The sequence below is a fragment of the Dipteris shenzhenensis genome, chromosome 18, assembly GCF_047967505.1.
Source record: "Dipteris shenzhenensis isolate YYH24624 ecotype China chromosome 18, Dip_SZ_1.0, whole genome shotgun sequence".
Taxonomy (NCBI): Eukaryota; Viridiplantae; Streptophyta; class Polypodiopsida; order Gleicheniales; family Dipteridaceae; genus Dipteris; species Dipteris shenzhenensis.
The window spans coordinates 7,547,193-7,566,420 of NC_141613.1; the positions used below are offsets into that span (position 1 = coordinate 7,547,193).

Genomic DNA, 19,228 nt, shown 5'->3' on the forward strand with positions numbered 1-19,228 from the left:
GAGGTAGATTTATTGTGTTGTATTCCATTCTCGACCATTGATGATTTGCCTCACTCCATCCATTAAGAACTTCTTGGAAAAGTTTGAAATCTTTGTCCCTCCACTATAGGCAATTGTCCATACCAATTAGTCTTGATCATGATGCACACGTCTTTAGCTTCATTGAGTTCTAGCAATAAGACATCAACTCTCCTAGGAGAATGTTATCTTCCTTGTCTTGTACATTAAATGTAGAAGGAAATATGCAATTCAATGGGCAAACGATGCAAGCCTTGTATGGATAATCATAAAGAAGGATAGTCCTTCTAGCATCACATCCAAATACCTTTGAGATATTTGCTAATGGTTTGAACATTGCATTAGCACCAACCTTGTCGATCCTATTCATCCTCATCTTTTTTTAAGTGTAGCATCCCTATTGAGACTGTATCACAAAGAAAGGGAATCTCTCCTCTACATATTCCTATAGCTTTCCTACCATCTCAATCACATTATGCTCCATTGCAATTGACCAAATACTGACATTAAAACATTTCTAGCAAGCATTTAGAAACTCAATACACCTAGGGTGAATAATCATAGAACTATTATGGCCACACATAAGAGACAAGTGTATTGGTGACACTTGAATAGGTAATGACTCAATAGCAAGCCATTCAAGCCTATTATCATAGTCATCCTTGGCCTATCCAAAGATGTTTGATGTAGATATAGATGCAAAATTTCCTCATGGTTGCTAGGCCCTAACTCCTCCAAGTTGCCAATTGCTATGTTTTCATACATGTTTGCAACATCAACTAGATTATTTATTCTTGTTTTCCATGTCATGCCCTAATGGGCATTTTCCACACATGTATAATTAATGAGGTTTCTTTCAGTTGTCCCTAGTTTTGGTGGTATGTTTATCTCTATCCTCACTGTCTCATCTCATCATTGATTGTCCCCATTTTTGATTATATGTTTTCCTCTACACTTGATGCCTCCATCTCCTTCCATGCATCATTGATTTATAAGAATTTGAGGGTAATGGAAATAACACCATTTCTTAGAGTCTCTTCAACATATCCAACTATCAAAGCAAAGAGAATCAAGAAAGGACCTTAAAGTACTACCATTCTCCTCTTGGGAAATTTCACTTCTATGATTCTCCCTCTAAGGTTATGGAGAATGACAATAGTGCTACCATTTTTTATCACCTTGTAGAGAGAATGGTAATAAAACCATTCTACCTATATGGTTATGGGGAAAATGATGCTACTACCATTCTCTTTATAAGAAAATGGAGAATTCCAATAGTGCCTTTTAGGGAGAAAGTCACTATTGGCATTCTCCATAACTTTAAGGCTAGTACACTTCTCCCTACAAGGTTATTGAGAGTAGCACTAGTGTCATTCTCCCTATGTGGTTGGAGAATGTAGATAGTGCCTTTCTCTATATCCTCATTGGGAAGGAGATAATTGCACTAGTGCCATTCTCCTCTTGAGGAGTGGTACTAGTGTCATTCTCCCTATAAGGCTATGGGGAGAATGGCACTTGTGCGATTATCTCTATGAGATCATGGAGAATGCCAATGGTATCTAATAGGGAGAAAGGCATTATTGGCATTATCTATAACCTAAGTAGAAGGCCAATGGTATCTTATAGAGAGAAAGGCACTATTGTCATTCTCCATAACTTACAGAGAATGCCAATGGCACTAGTGCAAGAGTAGTGCAATTCTCTATATAAGATCATGGAGAATGCCAATGGCATCTTATAGGGAGAAAGGAACTATTGGAATTCTCCATAACTTAGGGAGAATGACACAAATGCCATTCTCTCTAAAAGGATATGAAGAATGGCACCAATTCCATTTTCCCCATAAGGTTAAAGAATGCCAATAGTGACTTTCTCACCATCAACATTGGGAGTGGAAGAATTGCCCTAGTGCCATGATGTACGATGGAAGAACACTTCCTGACAAGGTATGGAGAATGCAAACAATATCTTTTCTATATAGCCCCATTGGGAGAATGGCACTTGCGCCATTCCCCATGTTCCAAAATATTTGTAACGCACACCTTAGAAGAATATTTATTACAATACATTTTAAATCTCTTTAAATATAGTCAAAACACAAAATTTCAAGAAAAGGGACATAAGAGGACTGTCATTATCTCCCATAAATTCATATAGAGAATGGTACTTGTACCATTCTCACTATGATGCCTACTAAATACATAAAACCAAGAAAGTGACATAAAATTACTACCATTCTCTATAAACTAGTGCCAAGCCCATTAGAAAAAGACAAAAGGGTGATATTCTTATAAGCAAGATATCAATTTTCACGTTCCATATCTTCTAGTGACAAAATATTTGGGATAGCTGCAATGTTAGATTCAGTTATAGGATGCAAGGGTTCATTTTGATGCTCACCCTCTTTGTCTATTTCAATTGGAGGTGATTCATTAGTGCGTGCATCTAGAGGCCTCTCAATACGATCCCAAAACCTGATTTGGGGATTATTTGTTGCAATAGCTACACACAATGAAACCTCTTTGAGCCTTGTTTTGTTTTAACTAATGAGCCTAACTTTTCTTAAGCTAGACAAAGCTTGTGATGCCACAACTCCCTTGGAGAAGAGATCAACAACAAGTTGATTTTCCTATAGTAGCATCTAGTGTAGTCTTTGATGATATATTCTTTAACAACAACTTCTTATGCACCCCAATTCTATGCACCTTGAGGATCATCTAGAATATTATCTTCCATTATGTGGTAAGGCCTTGTTTCTTCCAACAAGTGATCATACCCGTCAAACCCATCCCTTGTTCTTAAGAATGTCAAATTGTAGAGTGTCTCTGTCACACCCATAAGTGAAATGTCATCATTGCAAATGACACCCACAAACCTTTGATACCACCACGATCACTCTACAATGGCATCCTTTAGATTTACTATCTCCTTCATGTCCATGAATGACAACAACACAAACTATGATGGATAAACTATTGTCTACATCATGCTAACGAGCAACTTCATGAATGTATCCTTGTCTGAAGACATCTCCCTTTCAAAACCTTGTGTGGTGTTAAGGACTCACCTTGAACTAATGCACCTAAAATCTATCGCCCTCTTCTTCCATGTTCACCGAGGAAATTGTCCATGGAAAATAGGGTTGCAATAAGGACCTATTGCCATCTTTAAATCTTATTATCCATTTGATATACCTAGATGCAACATCTAGGAATTTGGGTGTTGCCTTACCAACTTGTAGCCTTTACTTTAGCCATGCCTCACAACATCCCTTGAGGCACTGATAAAACATCTGCATCAATGCTGAAGTAGCCTGCAAGATCTTCCCATTTTTGAAAGTGGGTCATGGGTGTCACAATCTGAACTCCTTGGTCTTTTAAGTTTTCTCCTGTTAATGAAACCAAACACTATAGTTAAAGAGAATTTGAGAATTCTCAATGAGGCTACATATCATCATGCCAGATTGGGCTTCTTCCAATTGTTGGGATATCTCAAGGTGTATGCCTCAGGCACACCTTATGTTTCTTTGTGTGAGTGCTAGAGGCACAGTTAGGTGCCCACAAGCACAGTTAGGTGGTGGAAGAGCCACATAGGATGATTGAGAGAATCTAGGAGCAGATTGAGGAGATGATTGTGGAGCTCTGAGGTCATCAGTGATGTCAGTGAGCATGTATGAGGTGCCTACTTAAGGACCTCACTCTTCTTCATTCTACAAGCAAGTAATGCAAGTATTCTGAGTTTGTGTCCACTCTTTGCTTTCCTTTCAGCTTTCCAACATGGTATCAGAGCCACTTGTTCTATCATAGTACCATCTTATAAGGCACTGGACACATGTCAAGGTACTCAGCCTGGATAGTCCTCCAAAATGAATGAAATAAACTATTGTGTTTTGTGTGTTTTGTAAACACCTCTGGTCACCTTATGATGTAGGCCATGTGTATGTTTTGCTCCATGGTACCTCCTGTAGACATTGTGTGCATGTACATGTAGGGGAGATAACCATTGGAAGGTCTTTTTGTATCCCTTTCTGTTTACCTTACACCCAAGGGAACCCTTGCTAGCATGAGAACCTAGCCATAGATTAATCCTTGACCACCGTGAGATGGCATGAGAAACTATGAGACTAGATGTATCCTTGACATAGCCTGAGGCATTTCCTTGAGGGGGGGTTTGTTGGGATATCTCAAGGTGTATGCCTCAGGCACACCTTATGTTTCTTTGTGTGAGTGCTAGAGGCACAGTTAGGTGCCCACAAGCACAGTTAGGTGGTGGAAGAGCCACATAGGATGATTGAGAGAATCTAGGAGCAGATTGAGGAGATGATTGTGGAGCTCTGAGGTCATCAGTGATGTCAGTGAGCATGTATGAGGTGCCTACTTAAGGACCTCACTCTTCTTCATTCTACAAGCAAGTAATGCAAGTATTCTGAGTTTGTGTCCACTCTTTGCTTTCCTTTCAGCTTTCCAACACCAATACCTTGAAAAAATCATCCTCATGAATGTAGCAACGCATTACGATGTCCTCATGAATTTAGCAATGCATTGGCTGGCTATTAATTGATACGGTGATGCATCCTTAATAAGTTTTCGGACCCTATCCTTGTTGAGGGCCCCATCCTATGTGAAGACCCATAGGCCAAAAAATGATCAACCTATTGAGCCTATTTCGGTATTAGGTCTACAAGGAACATCAAGGCATATGGGAGATCATCATCAATGCTAGTTTTGCCTACTGTTCATTGGAAATACAAGACATGTGGTGTGCCATAAAGTGTGTTTATCCCTTGCAGACTACCACTGAGAAGTCAGATTCTAGTAGGATAAGCATCCACCACATGATGCACCCGGTCATGCAGGGCTTGTTCACAAAATAGAGAAGCGTCTAATGGTCCATGAAGAATTCAAACCTGCTTGCCAACAACAAGTAGTGGCATAGTTTCTTAATGGCGTAAACCATCATGAGACCTTCCCTTTCCATGGTGGTATAGTTCATTTCTGCATCATTTGGTGGGCAACTTGCAAAATAGATGGGATAATCCAAAATATACTCTCCTAGCTATGCACTAACACACACCTTATTGCAAACTTTGAAGCATCAATATCCACATGGAATATTAGATTCCAATCTAGTGCTCACAAGAGAGGAGCAAAAGCCACAATGATTTTAAGAGTTTCATAGGAGGTTTGGCAGGCCTCCATTTAGTTGAATACAATGAATAGCTCGTATAAGGGGTGAGCAATCTCAACATACCTATAAATTAACCTATTATAATAGCATGTATGCCCAAGGAATCACTACATAGCCTTCACATTTGTAGGGGGGGAACCCCAAGATGAGATTAATTTTGTTATAATATGTGGAAATCTTGTTTTTGGATACAACATGGCTAAGGTCACCCCGTGTTTAATTTAGAATTGAATTTAAGAGAATGAAGGAAAATCCTATAGAGGTGAAACCTCTCAAAGACTAATTTGAGGTAATTGAGGTAGTCATCCCATGTTGAATGTATGCTTAGGTCATTTGAGAATACCTCTAGGAAATCTCTCAAATACTCCTTAAAGGCCGTGATCATCAAGATTTGGAATGTGGCAAGAGCATTAGTGAGCCTAAAAAGCATCACTCTAGAAGCATAGACTCCCCATTCCATGGTGGTAAATGCCATTTTATGTTGATCTACTGGAGCTATGAACACTTGATTTACCTAGAGAATCCATCAACAAAGTTGTAGACTTCTTTTCCTTCGACTCTCTCTAATACATGCTCCATGAAGGGTAATGGATAGTTGTCCTTACGCCTAACAAAATTCACATTTTTTAGATTGACACATACTGTAATTTTGTCATCCCTTTTTAGCGCAATTACTATGGGGGATACCCAATCCATATGTTTGATCTTGTAGATGAATCTCGCATCGATGACATTTTGTATTTCTTCCTTCACAATCATTGTTTATAACAATAGAAATTTTAATCTCCTATGGACATGAATGTGGCTAAGCCGACCACATCTTGAGGTTGTTTAAGGGCTCTCATCCCAATGACTGTGGCTCTTCAAAGACATAAAAAAACATGTTGTCCTCTTCTGTAGCCTGATGCCATGTGGGATCCTCCTCAAACATTTTATGCCTTAGGAGAGAATGTCCCAGCAAGGAGCCACCCGATCCTCCCTTTTCCACCTTTTCCAGTAGATGAGATTCTCTTGACATCATGTACCAGCTGCTGTTGTGCCTTAGTGAGGCATTATTTTTTATAATGGGGTGGGGGTATTCACCCTGGTCTTGTAACTTAGCACCTCGACTGTATTGTCCCTACCTTTAGGTAGTTGGTAGGTCAGATTCTAAACCAACAAGGTATGCTCTAAAGATGATGAAGTGGATACGATACATGTGTCCTCATCAAACCCACTCTAAATAATTACTCTATCCGATCATGTTCCCACTTTAACTAGAACATATCCCTAGGTTGGGCTGTACCCATTTTACCCCTCTTAGAATGCTTATGGGATTCCTTGCTTAGAGCTCTAGCTTGAGCCCTAGTTATTACATTTAAGGATACCAAAGAAACTTGGCCCCTCGTAATACTCAACAAATTAATGCTAGTCTTAGGATCTGTGGCCGTTCTAGGGGTCCTATGCATTGGACAATCCTTGTAAAGATGGTCTACTTTGCAACTAGAGCACAACAGAGCACCCGTATTGGTATTAGTTGTTGTGGGCAAGGGTTGGTCATCTATAAGGACAGTCCCTTAGGAAGTGAGGTCCTTGGCATTTAAAGCAAGCAACTGGTGGATTGCTGGTGCCTTATAGGGACACTCACTTGCTCAGTGGGAGCATTCCTTTGCACTATAGGATTTGATAGATAGTTATGCTTATTTTGGCTCTCCCTTGTGGAATTGCACATACGGTCCCGTGGGATTCATCGATGCGGTGGGTATAGCAATACTCCACATGCTTCCTAGTATAGATGATGTTGGAGGGCCCTACAGCTTCTTAGGTACTCTGTATGCCTTGCAAATGGGTTTACCATGTTGAGATTAGATCGACCTTGAGCCGTGAGGCTATGGTTGAAGGTGTGGGGGAATGGGGTTTGATTGAACTAGAGTTAGGAGCCATAAAGGTCCCAAGATTTAGGATTTCACCCATTTCTCTGTCAAAGCTCATTGAGTCCTCCGAGCTGGAGGTGCCAATGTGTGCAAGACTGCACCGAGTGTGAGCTTAGAGTTGAGATTATGGATGGAACTATGCTAAGGTGTTATTGGAAGTGCTAGATATAATATTATTGGAAGCACTTGATCACCCTAATAGAATCCTATAGTCAGTTTCAGTCAATTGTGCAAGTCTGTCCTTAAAGCATCGAGTCACTGCCTTAGCCCTAAAGCAACAACTTGGAAGTTGTAGCATTGCATTATAAAATAGTGAGACCCTTAAAGCGGTGATTAAAATAAATCAGCAACTTGGATCAAGCAATATATTGGAAGTTTTTGCATTGGCCCTAACGTGCGACTTTGATATAGCACCGATTGTTAACACTACAGGGCAATTTTGCATGGACAAAAACTTTCTATTATAAAAACACAATAAATAAGCTCCATTCACTCAAAAATTCTTTCCAATTGAAAAGACAACACTCTTTATTTTCTCTCCCAAACCACTTCCTATATGCCAACTTCAATACTCCTAGTTAATGGGTAGTTTAACAGAAGCAAACAAAGCACAATGTAAAAGCGTGCTTGGCTTATCCCTAACAATGATGCCATAAATGTGTAGTCCTATTTATGACTCATGTTTCATGTGAGGAAGTTCACCAATATACCGAGGGCACTCTCCTCGACTCCCATGATGAGGAGCAATGCAAGGGTTGTCATCCACTTGTGTCACGGAAGTAGCTTCCAGATTGTTGCAATGTGACTGCACGAGAGGAAGAGGGTGAGGGGAGAAGAGAGGGGGAGGGGAGGGGCAAGAGGGGAATGAAGGAGGGAAAAGGGAGTGGCAATCACAAGGGCACTATGATAGAAATGAAAACAACTCATAGAAGAGAGAAAGAGGTCTTGTATTCCAAATGTGTACATACAACAATGAAGACCAAAGTCAAACTTTTGGCTATTAAACATTCAAACTTTTGAAGGTATGGCCAACCCTATTCTTTCCTACCTGTCTCTCTCTCTTCCATATTTTTACAAGGCACTTGGGCCCATACAGCTCCAAAGCAGATTTTTGCTATCTTCCTTTCATCCTCCCCCTATTCTCTGCACTCTCTTGCAAAATACATTGCTAACCATGGCTATTAACATGGTCCTTGTAGTGATCTATTGTCACATTCCATATAAGCTTATTGAGTATGCTTGCCAGTTTGTTTGCATTTGCCAATTTGTGTTGCCATGGGTCATTGATTGTTCACTCCGTTAAATGTGCATTCATCTAATTATCGGGATGCTAAATCTAGATTCTACATCTAAATCTAGATTCTATAGCTTAATTGTTGCTCATTGTGACTTGTGGTGGCCTAAACCTAATATCTCCTATTCACTACTATTGATTGAATTTTCCATGTAAAACATTTTTTGCTTTTGTAAAGTTCAATCAATGTTGTAGCTATCAAGGTAATGACTTGATAATTTGAATGCATAGTCAATATCGTGATGATAGACAAAGCATAAGTCCCATCCAAATCTAACTTATAAATAAAAAATAATGATTTTCTGAAGATTTTTCCCTATTTGGTTGAAATGTGACAAAAGGTTGGCCCTAGAGTCTTGCGTGAATGGACTTAAATTTTTCTTGATTTTGAAGAGTTACTAAATCACTTTCACTTAAGGAGGATTCATTCCTCTTTAGAAATGGTGCATTCTTTGAATCAATTTGAAAATGGATGTCCGCCTTTTTCTTATTCCGAAGGACCTCCATGGTTTCAAACACTTTCCACCTAATATAACATAACATTGACACAACAAACATGCAAACACGACATGTTTCAAGAAAGTATTAAATCAAGCAAAAATAGAATCCCAACTACATACAGAATCTAATGAATCTAAAAATTCAAAAACACATATAATTGTCAACAAAAACAAGAATTAAAGTATGTCATGGTGTCTAATGATGGTTAACCATGCTAAAATACAAATATAAATGTCAATAACATTATCTATTGATGGTATCGAACATGTTAAACCAAATTTTGAATGTCAATAACATCAGCAAATAAAACATGGTAAAACAACAACATATAAAACTAATATCACAGACATAGACCACAAAATTAAAAAATGAAGCGGAATTGCATTAGAAAATAATACTAACACACGTAACTTAGCAAATAGAAACAACACATAATACATTTAAATACCATAAACATTGTTAAATCATTGCATGTAAAACAAATTATTACAAACATTGTTAAAATATTACATGCAAAACAAATTAAAATTAAATCAAACTATCTAATGAGGTATCAAACATGCTAAAACAAATTAAGACTGTCAATAACATTAACACATATACAATAGAAAATAAAATTATTATCACATGCAAAGAGATGACACAAACAATAAATAAATTGACTTGCATTTAGCAAATGTAGAGGCACACTTGACTTAGTAAATTACAATAAAACAACAAACATTCTTAAACTATCAAATGTAAACAAAAACAAAAGCTTGTGAATGAACATACTAGATTCTTAGAACATGTATCCTTGAAGGAAAAATATGATCAAACTTGTCCTCCCTAGTGCCCCCTCTTGTATTAGAGGTTGTTGAAGTTGATGGATCTTGCTCCAAAGCAACTTATATGCTTCCAAACATCTTGAAATCTATTTCAAGCAATCTTTTGTAGAAAACTATAGATAGTAAGAATGTATGTGTTTGAAACTATTTACTTGCTTGAAAAGATATCCAAAGTGATTGCTTTTTCACTATTGCACTATTCCCTCTTGTAAGAAAGACTCTATAAGCTCACTTTTCATGAAATTTCTTACAAAACAAACAAATATTTCAATGTTTTCAAACCACGTAGTGAATGAAAACAACACAACTACACAATACAAACTGTGAACTCATTGTTTTTTCAAAGTTGCATCCTTAAATTTTAAATCTCATCATTTTCATAGTCTTGCATTGTTCCAAAGCCTGACTCGTCTCAACCTCCATGAAACCTACTTGGATAGACTCTAAACCTTCACTAATGGTTCAAAATCATACCTCCCTAGAGATTATAGCAAGGAGTGTGACCAATGTTGAGAGATGGGAAAGAGGGAGATTGATTTTCATGCATAGGCAAGTGTAATGCTTGCAAGTAAATCTTCTTTCTTCCTTTCTCAAAGAGTCTCGTCTAGTAGCTCTTTGTAGGATTGGAACACCTTGCATCATTCATGGTTCATCCTGAACATTGATCGTCTCAAGTTTCTGGTTGAAAACAATTTGAAATTGCAAGACAATCTTAGATGAGAGAAGAAGGGGCAAGAGTTCAAAGAAAAGCACCCAAAATAGAGCAACAAGAAGTCAGGGTGAATCTTGTTCAAAAATCTTGAAAGTTTTGAACAAGTGAATGTGAAATGGGAGGGAAATGAGGTAGACAAGGGAAATGATGAGTCCATCCCATGATAGGGTGAATAGAGAAAGAAGCTTCCCACTCAAAAGAAAGGAAGAAATTTGAAAATAGGGTTGGAGTAGCAAAAGTTCAAAATGGTGCTTAGAAATGAGGGAGAAGGATGATAAATGAGAGAGAATGAGGGGAGTAGGATAGATGGATGGGAGGATTTGGTTTCAGGACAAATGGTGCAAGTTTGGTTAAGAACAAGGTCTTTTAGTTTGGTTACAGTTCAAAAACGTGATGGGAGAGTTGAGGCAGCAAGTGGGAGCCTGGAGCTTTACATCAAATCTTTGTCCATTAAATAGATAAATAGGAAAGTCAGGCCATTTCCATATTCTATTGCCCTCCACTATCCAATATCTTACTCAGTTTTAATGATTGTATCCTTCCATGTCACTAGCCCAAGGGCTCTCTTATAGGGCCCCTTTTTTAGTCCAATATTTTCTGTAATGAGTATTAGGACTAACACCCATTACTTCAAATGTTGTAGTGCCTACAAGAAGTTCATCATTGCCAAGGGGAAGGTGTGAGTGTAAGAGTATCAAGGATAAAGTTCATTGCCAAGGGAGGGGTGTGAATGTAAAAATATCAAGGATAAAGTAAAATATTAGGATTAACACCCATTACTACAAATGTTGTAGTACCTACAAGAAGTTCATCGCCAAGGTCGAGGTGTGAGTGCAAGAATATCAAGGATAACGTCAAATAAAAAAGAAAAAATATCCAATCAAAATGAGTACATGGGGAAGGAAGAGTACATAACATAAATACTACCTCAAACAAAATGTGTGTGTCCAATTCAATTGGTCAAGATCGTTTGTGTGTGTGCGCGTGCGTGGGTGCACACGCCGTGCATGTATGAACGTGTGTGGATGCATGTGCATGTGCTCGCGCGCATGTGTGTGTGCATGCATGCATGTGTGCACGCACATGTGTGGATGCATGTGCATGCACGTGGGTGTGTGTGTGTGTGCGTGTGTGTGCGTGCATGTATGTGTGTGTGTGAGTGAGAGAGTGAGTGAGAGAGAGAGAGAGAGAGAGAGAGAGAGAGAGAGAGAGAGAGAGAGAGAGCATGTGTGTGTGTGTGTGCGTGCGTGCATGTGTGTGTGTGTGTGAGAGAGAGAGAGAGAGAGAGAGAGAGAGAGAGAGAGAGATCCATGTGTGTGTGTGTGTGCACATGTGTGCACTACATATAGTTATTTTAAATCTGAGGTGAAATGTTTATATGTTCTAATTGCATGGCTTGCCAAATCTCTATCATTGGGGCTAGTTAAGAAAGAAGGAACTAATCTCTCAAGGTTGAATGGCCCAACTTTAAGAGGGACTTGAGATTGGCATCTATATCTTGGCCATGCATCATCAAGACTAGAACCTACAATGGGCATTTGGCACACTAACACTCACAACAATAGGCCAACCTTTAAAAATGTGGACATATATGGATTCTTTAGTCTTTCTCCAAATGACATTTTTTCGAGATGCCAAATCGTCAGTCTACCGCATATAATACTATTGAAGAAATACATTTTGAACCCCATGTAGGATAGAAAACACATGGAGAGAGAGAGAGCGTGCGCGTGTGCATGTGCGTGTGTGTGTGCATGTGCGTGTGCATGTGCATGGGCATACGTGTGCGTGTGCATATGCATGTGCATGGGCATGCATGTGCGTGCGTGCGTGCATGCGTGCGTGTGTGTGTGTGTGTGCATGTGTGTGTTGCATTGCCTTAGCAATTGGATGGGCTATTGCCATGTATTGTTTGAGGTACCACAACAATACTCTCTCTCTCTCTCTCTCTCTCTCAATAAAAAAGGCCATCGATGAGATCAAAAATCTTTTGAACAATTTATTACTTGAAATAGTCCACACCCTTTTGCATAGTTTTTGTGCATTTACATCTTGCTATGGAGGAGATTATGAGCCACAATGAGCATAGAGGTTGAATGCGCACATAATTACAAGATAGTATGATGTTGAGGGTTAGATCTTCACTTTACTAGTATGATGATAAATTGTTCCCATAAGATTTGATTGTCAAGATAGTGAAATGTTCATATCAATCATGCTATTTTTATTTCACGTATACTTCCAATACATGCAAGAAAAAGATGTTGTGTACATTATTCTCTAGATTTTTGCACAATATGTGTACTATTCTCTCATATCTCTAGATCATTGCTATTTTGATTTTGAAATTCACATAGATAGCTAGTTTAAAATATAGATAAGAGAATATTCTACACCAGTTCATCTCTAGGTTATTGCTAAAAAGAAAGGGCGAAAATGTTATTTGGAACTAGAAAAGGTGTTGAATTTGGAGATTCCTTGAAGTTGTTGTTTCATAACATAGGCTAGGATGTTTAAGTTCTATGAGAGCTTAGTAAAATAGTGTATAATGGCCATGTAAACTTCTTAGAACATAAATAAAGGGTACAATTGAATGGCATAGTGACCCTTGCTAGTGTTGTTGTTGTTGCACCTGCCATACCCACTATGACCCATATGCAAGAGGATCCAATGAAAGTTGCAACGTGAGGGGGGGACCTTGTGGTAGGTGGAAATGGAGTTATGGGAGTTGACATTGGTGATGGGAGTGGTGAGTGGGAGGTGCATGGGTGTGAAAAGAAGTGGAGATAAAAGGTGGGTTGATGGGATTGTGGAAAGGGATGTGGGATCCACCTTAAGGTCCTCCTTTTGTGCCATCATCCTCTCCTCCTGGTCACATTGCTTCTTGTGTTCCTTTCATGGGAAGAAAAGGTAGATATAGTATGTGATTTTTAGAGGGTAAGATGCCTTACGAGGAGAAAGACTCGTGATGCTTGTTATTTTCAAGAGCTTGAATAGCTAGCTAGATTATTATAATCCATGCTCTCTTCAACACAAATTTGAAAACATGAGGTGGGAGATACTCCTTGAAGGTATTCATGATCTCTTATAAGAACGATAAGGATTATCCACATGACTTGAACCAAGGTAGGGGCATTTGAAACCCAAGGATCTATGATTCACATAAACCCCACCCTAAGCATGTATGACATGTCCCTTGAAACTAACCTTATCCCTACTTAAGTACGCACTTTTGATGGGTATAGGTTCCCCATCACAAGAGACTATCTTAAGAGCACTATTCATGAGCATGCAACTCACTCTAACAGCACCTTAGAGACTTAGTCATGAGCTTTTACCTTTCCATGGAACCATCACATCCTTCTTACTCTTATTTGTTCTTTAGCTTGTCTATTTGTTCTTTTTGCTAGTCTATACTTAAAAAAAACTCTTGATGTATAATCCACAATAGAGCATGCAATAGACATAACATACGCCTGGGTCGAAGGATGGTGATCTCTTCACATGTCAAGACATTGACTTCTTGGAAGGCCCACCATGCTTGCATGAGATAGATAGAAATTGTTGATAAGGATGGTACCCTTGTTCTTTTTGTTGAATTGAGGAGAGTGATTGCTATGCTACTGTGACACATCTTGTGTTGTGGTGTATGAGCTTGATGCCTCCATTGTAAGTATGTGGGTTAGATTAAAGATCGTAATTTGAAGTTGGTTAGTCAAAGGACGAGCATGACTTGCTAGGGTTGCACAACCTATAGATTCAATTATAGAATGCAATGTCGTTTCTACAAAGCAAGGCCAACAAGGTGGACTATCTCCAACATGCTGTGTGAGAGCATTTAACTATTTGAGTTGATTTTAACTATGAATGGTAATTGTGTGATGACACTTCCATGGATATGTGTTGGGATTGGAGGAAGGCGACACAGCTGTTGTGTCAACACTATACAAGCAAGGCAAGATAAGGAGGCTAAATAAACACGGTAAGGGAGGGTAATGGAACGAGGATGGCGTCTAGGGAAGCGAACGTTAATTTGAAGAGGCACCTAGATGGCTTTGATAGAGCAAGTTGGTTTTTTTTTTCACACCCGCACCCACTCACATACCCATGGTCCACTACGAGGGGCACATTTGCCTAGGACCTACATTGCTAGGCATCAAGGAGTCATCCGGTCAGGATTCGAATGAGTGTTAGGTTTTGCTTCCAACGCTTAGTGAAAAGTATGCCAATCTGCTCTAGTATCTGCCTTGAAATGGGGCCAAAATGTTAAGGCAAACACAACCTCACCAAACGGGCCCTCCGTGCATGTGAAGTGGGTGCAGTTTGCACCCCGAGTAGCCACAAGAGAAAATGGTACTTAGAAAGAAATGGAAGGGACGTTTAAAACAAACGGCTAGGCATCAAGGAGACATCTTGGCAGGTAGGTGCCCTGCCGTCTGAGCTCTTGGGTTGGGGAAGGAAGCACATGGTTAACTAGTCATTGTGTGCAAATTGACCAGTCTTGTTTCTGCCATCTCGCTCCATCGACTCAAGACCTGTGCTACTAGGCATCAAGGAAGGAGTCATCGTGTTAGGATTGGAACGACGATAGTCACTCTGTCAGGGACCTACGCTGCTCGGCATGAGGGAGTCATCTTGTGAGGGTTCAAAAGAGTAGTCAAGGAGTCATCTTGTCAGGATTCGAGCGAGGGCAGTAGCAGGCACCCGACATCCGAGCTGCTGTGTCGCTCCATGAGTGGTTAGGCATGAAGGAGAATGCTTGGCCAACAGCTGCTAAGTAAATTGCGAGTAGCTAATAATAGGCCAGTTGATCTAACGGCTTAGAATGTGCCACATGGTTTTGTAGGATTTTAGAGTTTTATAAAACGCTCTTGTGCTGGACAAAGCAAAAAAGAGTAATCAAGGAGTCTTGTTGTGAGGAGAGAGCAGGCGCCGACGTCCACAGAGGCACCTAGAGTTGGTTGGGGTAAGGGAAGGTTAAGAGATGGTTGACTAGTCATGGTGAACACTCAACTCACTCCACTCCACTCTACTTCAACTTTCCCCTTCTCCTTCTCCTTCTCCATCTCCTTGTGCATAGCCATAGCCATAGCCATAGCCATAGCCATAGCCGTGAGCTTCCATCCTGTTTCTTCATCCCCTTCTCAATTCCTTCTTTCCAATTTGAAGCTCCGCTATGCTTCCCCTCCGTGAATTTCCGCACTTTTCAACATCTCCTTCCTTCCATCTCCCCCTCCTCTGTTGATTTCCTCTTCCATCTTTCTCCCGCCTCAGATCTCGCCTCGAGGTTTGCTTCTCTTCCCTCCCCTGGTTGCTTTCCAGGTCTCATCTGCTGTAGCTTCTCGTGGCTTTCAGCTGCACGGCGTGTCTGCTGCTTAGTTTTTGCGCTTTCCTCTTTTTCTTTCGTAACTTATCGCATTTGGATTACTTGATTGCAGATGTATCGACCTTACGCAAACCCCAGCGTCGCAATACCTGATAGCCCGAGCTCAAGTCAACAGCAGAAACAACTGTCTTTGTCTGGAACTAATCTTCCCGGGGATATCAGCGTCCTGGCTTCCGGCGATCCAAAGCCTCGGCTTCGCTGGACACCAGAACTCCATGAACGCTTTGTTGATGCTGTAATCCAGCTTGGGGGAGCCGATAGTAAGTGATGCTTCTTCACAAGACCCTACGTTGAAGGAAGCTCTTTTTGTTTTGGATATAACTGTTGCCTCCGGGTGGGTTCCTCAGCGGAAACCGCAACCCAGCCATGAATTGGTTTATACGCCCGCTAGTCGAGGGGTCGCACCCTATGAAGACGTTTCTGGAAAATTACTAATTGCACTCAACAATATACTTATTTCTTTCCTTTTCCCCCTGTAGAAGCGACTCCCAAGTCGGTGATGAAAGTCATGAATGTGAAAGGGCTTACACTCTACCATTTAAAAAGCCATTTGCAGGTGATCTTCTGATTTTGACGATTTTAACTACCGCAGTCGAAGGATTGTTTTCTGTATTTAATAGTCACATTGCAGGGCGGAAATCCTGAAATTGCCTCAGTATTTTGTCCCAGAAATACAGACTAGGGAAACAACCACAGCGGGAAGTTAATATGGAATCTAGCAAAGACTGTAAGTGTCGTGTTTATCAGTCAGCTCTTCTCTTTGTTCAAGCTTTCGATGTATCTCAGTTTAATCTGTGATAAACCAATGACGTGATCTGGGGCGCAGCCGGACTTTCAGAGGAACAATCACAGAAAATGGATATGACGGTCACAAAGAATCAGAAAGAGTGAGTGTCTTTCATTCTTGGAACCTCCTCGTAATATGCCCATGTTGCCCTTTAGACAATTAGACCTACTCTGCAAATTTTAAAACAGATTATTGTGACGTGCAGGGCGACAGAAATTGCTGACGCATTAAGAGCACAAATGGAGGTTCAAAAACAACTGCACGAACAGTTAGAGGTAGTATTAGACCAATGAACATAATTAGCACCTTTTCAGGTTGGCAGCATTGCTAGTAATTTTTCCTAACGTAAGAACATGGAAGTAACCCTTTCGCCCAGTCGGTTTTAGTGCTTAAAATATTCAATTCGTCCTTCTTGAAAACTAAAATTTGTCCCTTCACGTAAAGGCGACGGTAAGTTCCAGCCTGATTTGGCCAAAATTTAGAGGATGATTTTTGCAGGTGATCGTTTCACTGGCTGTATTACCTGGTTTAATTTTGTTTGCTTACTCTGAGATGGCTGTAACGCAGGTGCAAAAGCGGCTCAGCATGCACATGGAGGCGCAGGGAAGGTATCTGCAGTCCATTTTGGAGAAAGCACAGGAGGTATTTGCTTCCCAAACTTCTCAAGTAACGGCATCTGCAGGGCTTGAAGCTGCAAGGATTGAGCTTGCTGAGCTGTCTTCAGAGGTCACAACAGAGTGTATAAATTCTCCTTTGCCTGCTTTGCCAATGCCTTCCCTTCCTCGTATATTTGCACATTCTGAGCTGCTAAAAAAGAATGATGGAGCAGCACTAAGTGATGCACAGATGTCAGATCCTGCTTCACAGAGTCTTGGTGCAAATTTTTCTTTTCCTCAACTTTCAAGTAGGGTTGGACATGAAAGTGAATGCGGCAGTGGCAGGAAAAGGTCAAGACCTATTTATTATGAGAGCAATCCAGGACTATGCCAGAGTGACCAGGATGGAATCCAAAAGTGCTATGAGATTAATGCTAACGACTCTCAGGGAAGTAGTGCAAGGACAGAGGAGAATAAGGCTAATGTATGCATGAGTTTAAAAAGTGAGTTGTCTTGGGAAGACTTTTCAAGCAATGCTGTTTCTGATGGCATGCCCACAGATGATCAATGTAATGAGCTGATCGAGTACACAGAAGACAGAAAGGCAGCCTTTGCTAATAGCCTACTGCCTGATGGGGTTACTGGATATGAAGCTATTTCAGATGAAAGGGTATCCATGTTGAAGGCTAATATCAGCTCCCTGCAACATGCCCGATTTTCAGAGAGACAGGGTGCATTCTACAAAAGACTTGAGACTTGTGGCCTAGCAAGACTAGGGAATTGTCGAAAGGCAGCAGATGGCACAGAATCGACTGCTAATGGGGAGGGAGGTGTTCCTTGCCAGAATAGCCAAGTGAATATGACAGGTTATAATTGGGGCAGATCAGGTTAGATTCCAACTGCATGGGCATTTACTTGCTGACAAGGATGGGTGCACATTGCACAGTAGTTTAGCGGAAAAGCTGCAATATTTTACTGGAAAGCACAATCTGGTTAGTCCCTGATGTAATTTAAGCACATTGTTCACAAGGTTTTCTTCCTGAGTTGTAAATTATGAATATGGGATTTTGGATTTTTAAATACAAAATCAATAATAGAAAATAGGCTACCGCAGCAGTTCTAGAGGCCCACATTAAATTTTCTTGTTTTCTTGATTTTAAGAGGCTTGTTTGATGCTCTCTCTCTCTCACACACACACATGCTTTTTTTTGGGTGAAATCTTATATTTCTGCGTGGGAAACCTCAGAAGAGGTGAAAACCCACTATGACGTACAAAAGTAAAAAGATTACAAGTAGGCTTTTGGAAACAGCCAAGAGGTTAAGTGAAAACTGAAAAAGTGAAAATAATCACAAATCCCTAGGGAGGCATCCAGCAGGATATCCACCATGGTAAGATTATTTGCTTGCAAAAACTGTTGTAAAGGAACCACATCACCATCAATAAAATGAAGATGTTTCTTACCCTTGTGATTCTTCTTTGGATAAGCAGGCACTAGAAAAATTTGAATTACAGGGTCAAAAACCTGCCACAACCAGCGATGGAAAGTGTCCAGTGAAAAGGTAGAGGCAAGTGCCACATTTGACATTGATGGGGCATTGGTATTTAGTCTAGTAGAGGTATCCATATTAACAACCGTAGTCTGAGTAAGTTGCTCCGGCAATCTACAGTTGGTTCCATAAGGCCATCATACACTGGATCCGAAGAACAGAGTTGCACCATTAGCTCAAAGGATTCCGATTCAAGAATCGAAAAAGTTGGTTGAGGCTCCATACCAACCAAAGAAGACTGCTGAACTGAAGAAAGATCCATAGAAGCCACGGTAGGAGATACAGAGAGTTGCTCCGCTTGCTATTGAAGAGACAAAGTTGCAAAAGGATTGCTCGAAAGAAGAGGAGCTACATTGAACAAAGAAGTACCATCCTTGGAAACCACCCGACGCCATTCTTTCTTGGGATGAGTAGGAGTAGATGAAGAGGGAGGAGGAGGAGATATGTAAATTGGCAATG

General features: G+C 40.3%; 1 protein-coding gene across 1 annotated transcript; it reads left to right on the top strand.

Annotated features, from left to right (window-relative positions):
- Positions 1-15,460: 15,460 nt before the first annotated feature.
- On the top strand, positions 15,461-18,346 carry LOC147890751 (uncharacterized). The gene is made up of 7 exons (XM_087389824.1): positions 15,461-15,739; positions 15,891-16,098; positions 16,318-16,394; positions 16,508-16,565; positions 16,665-16,725; positions 16,831-16,900; positions 17,193-18,346. Exons 2-7 carry the CDS (start codon positions 15,891-15,893, stop codon positions 18,111-18,113), a joined length of 1,395 nt encoding a protein of 464 aa, XP_087245950.1. The 5' UTR covers positions 15,461-15,739; the 3' UTR covers positions 18,114-18,346.
- Positions 18,347-19,228: the final 882 nt, after the last annotated feature.

Excerpts from the sequence above, each read along its gene's own strand:
- LOC147890751 (XM_087389824.1), top strand. The coding sequence starts at position 15,891 with ATGTATCGACCTTACGCAAACCCCAGCGTCGCAATACCTGATAGCCCG. Across the intron at positions 16,099-16,317 it reads CCAGCTTGGGGGAGCCGATA|AAGCGACTCCCAAGTCGGTG; the intron begins GTAAGTGATGCT and ends TTCCCCCTGTAG. Across the intron at positions 16,566-16,664 it reads TATGGAATCTAGCAAAGACT|CCGGACTTTCAGAGGAACAA; the intron begins GTAAGTGTCGTG and ends TCTGGGGCGCAG.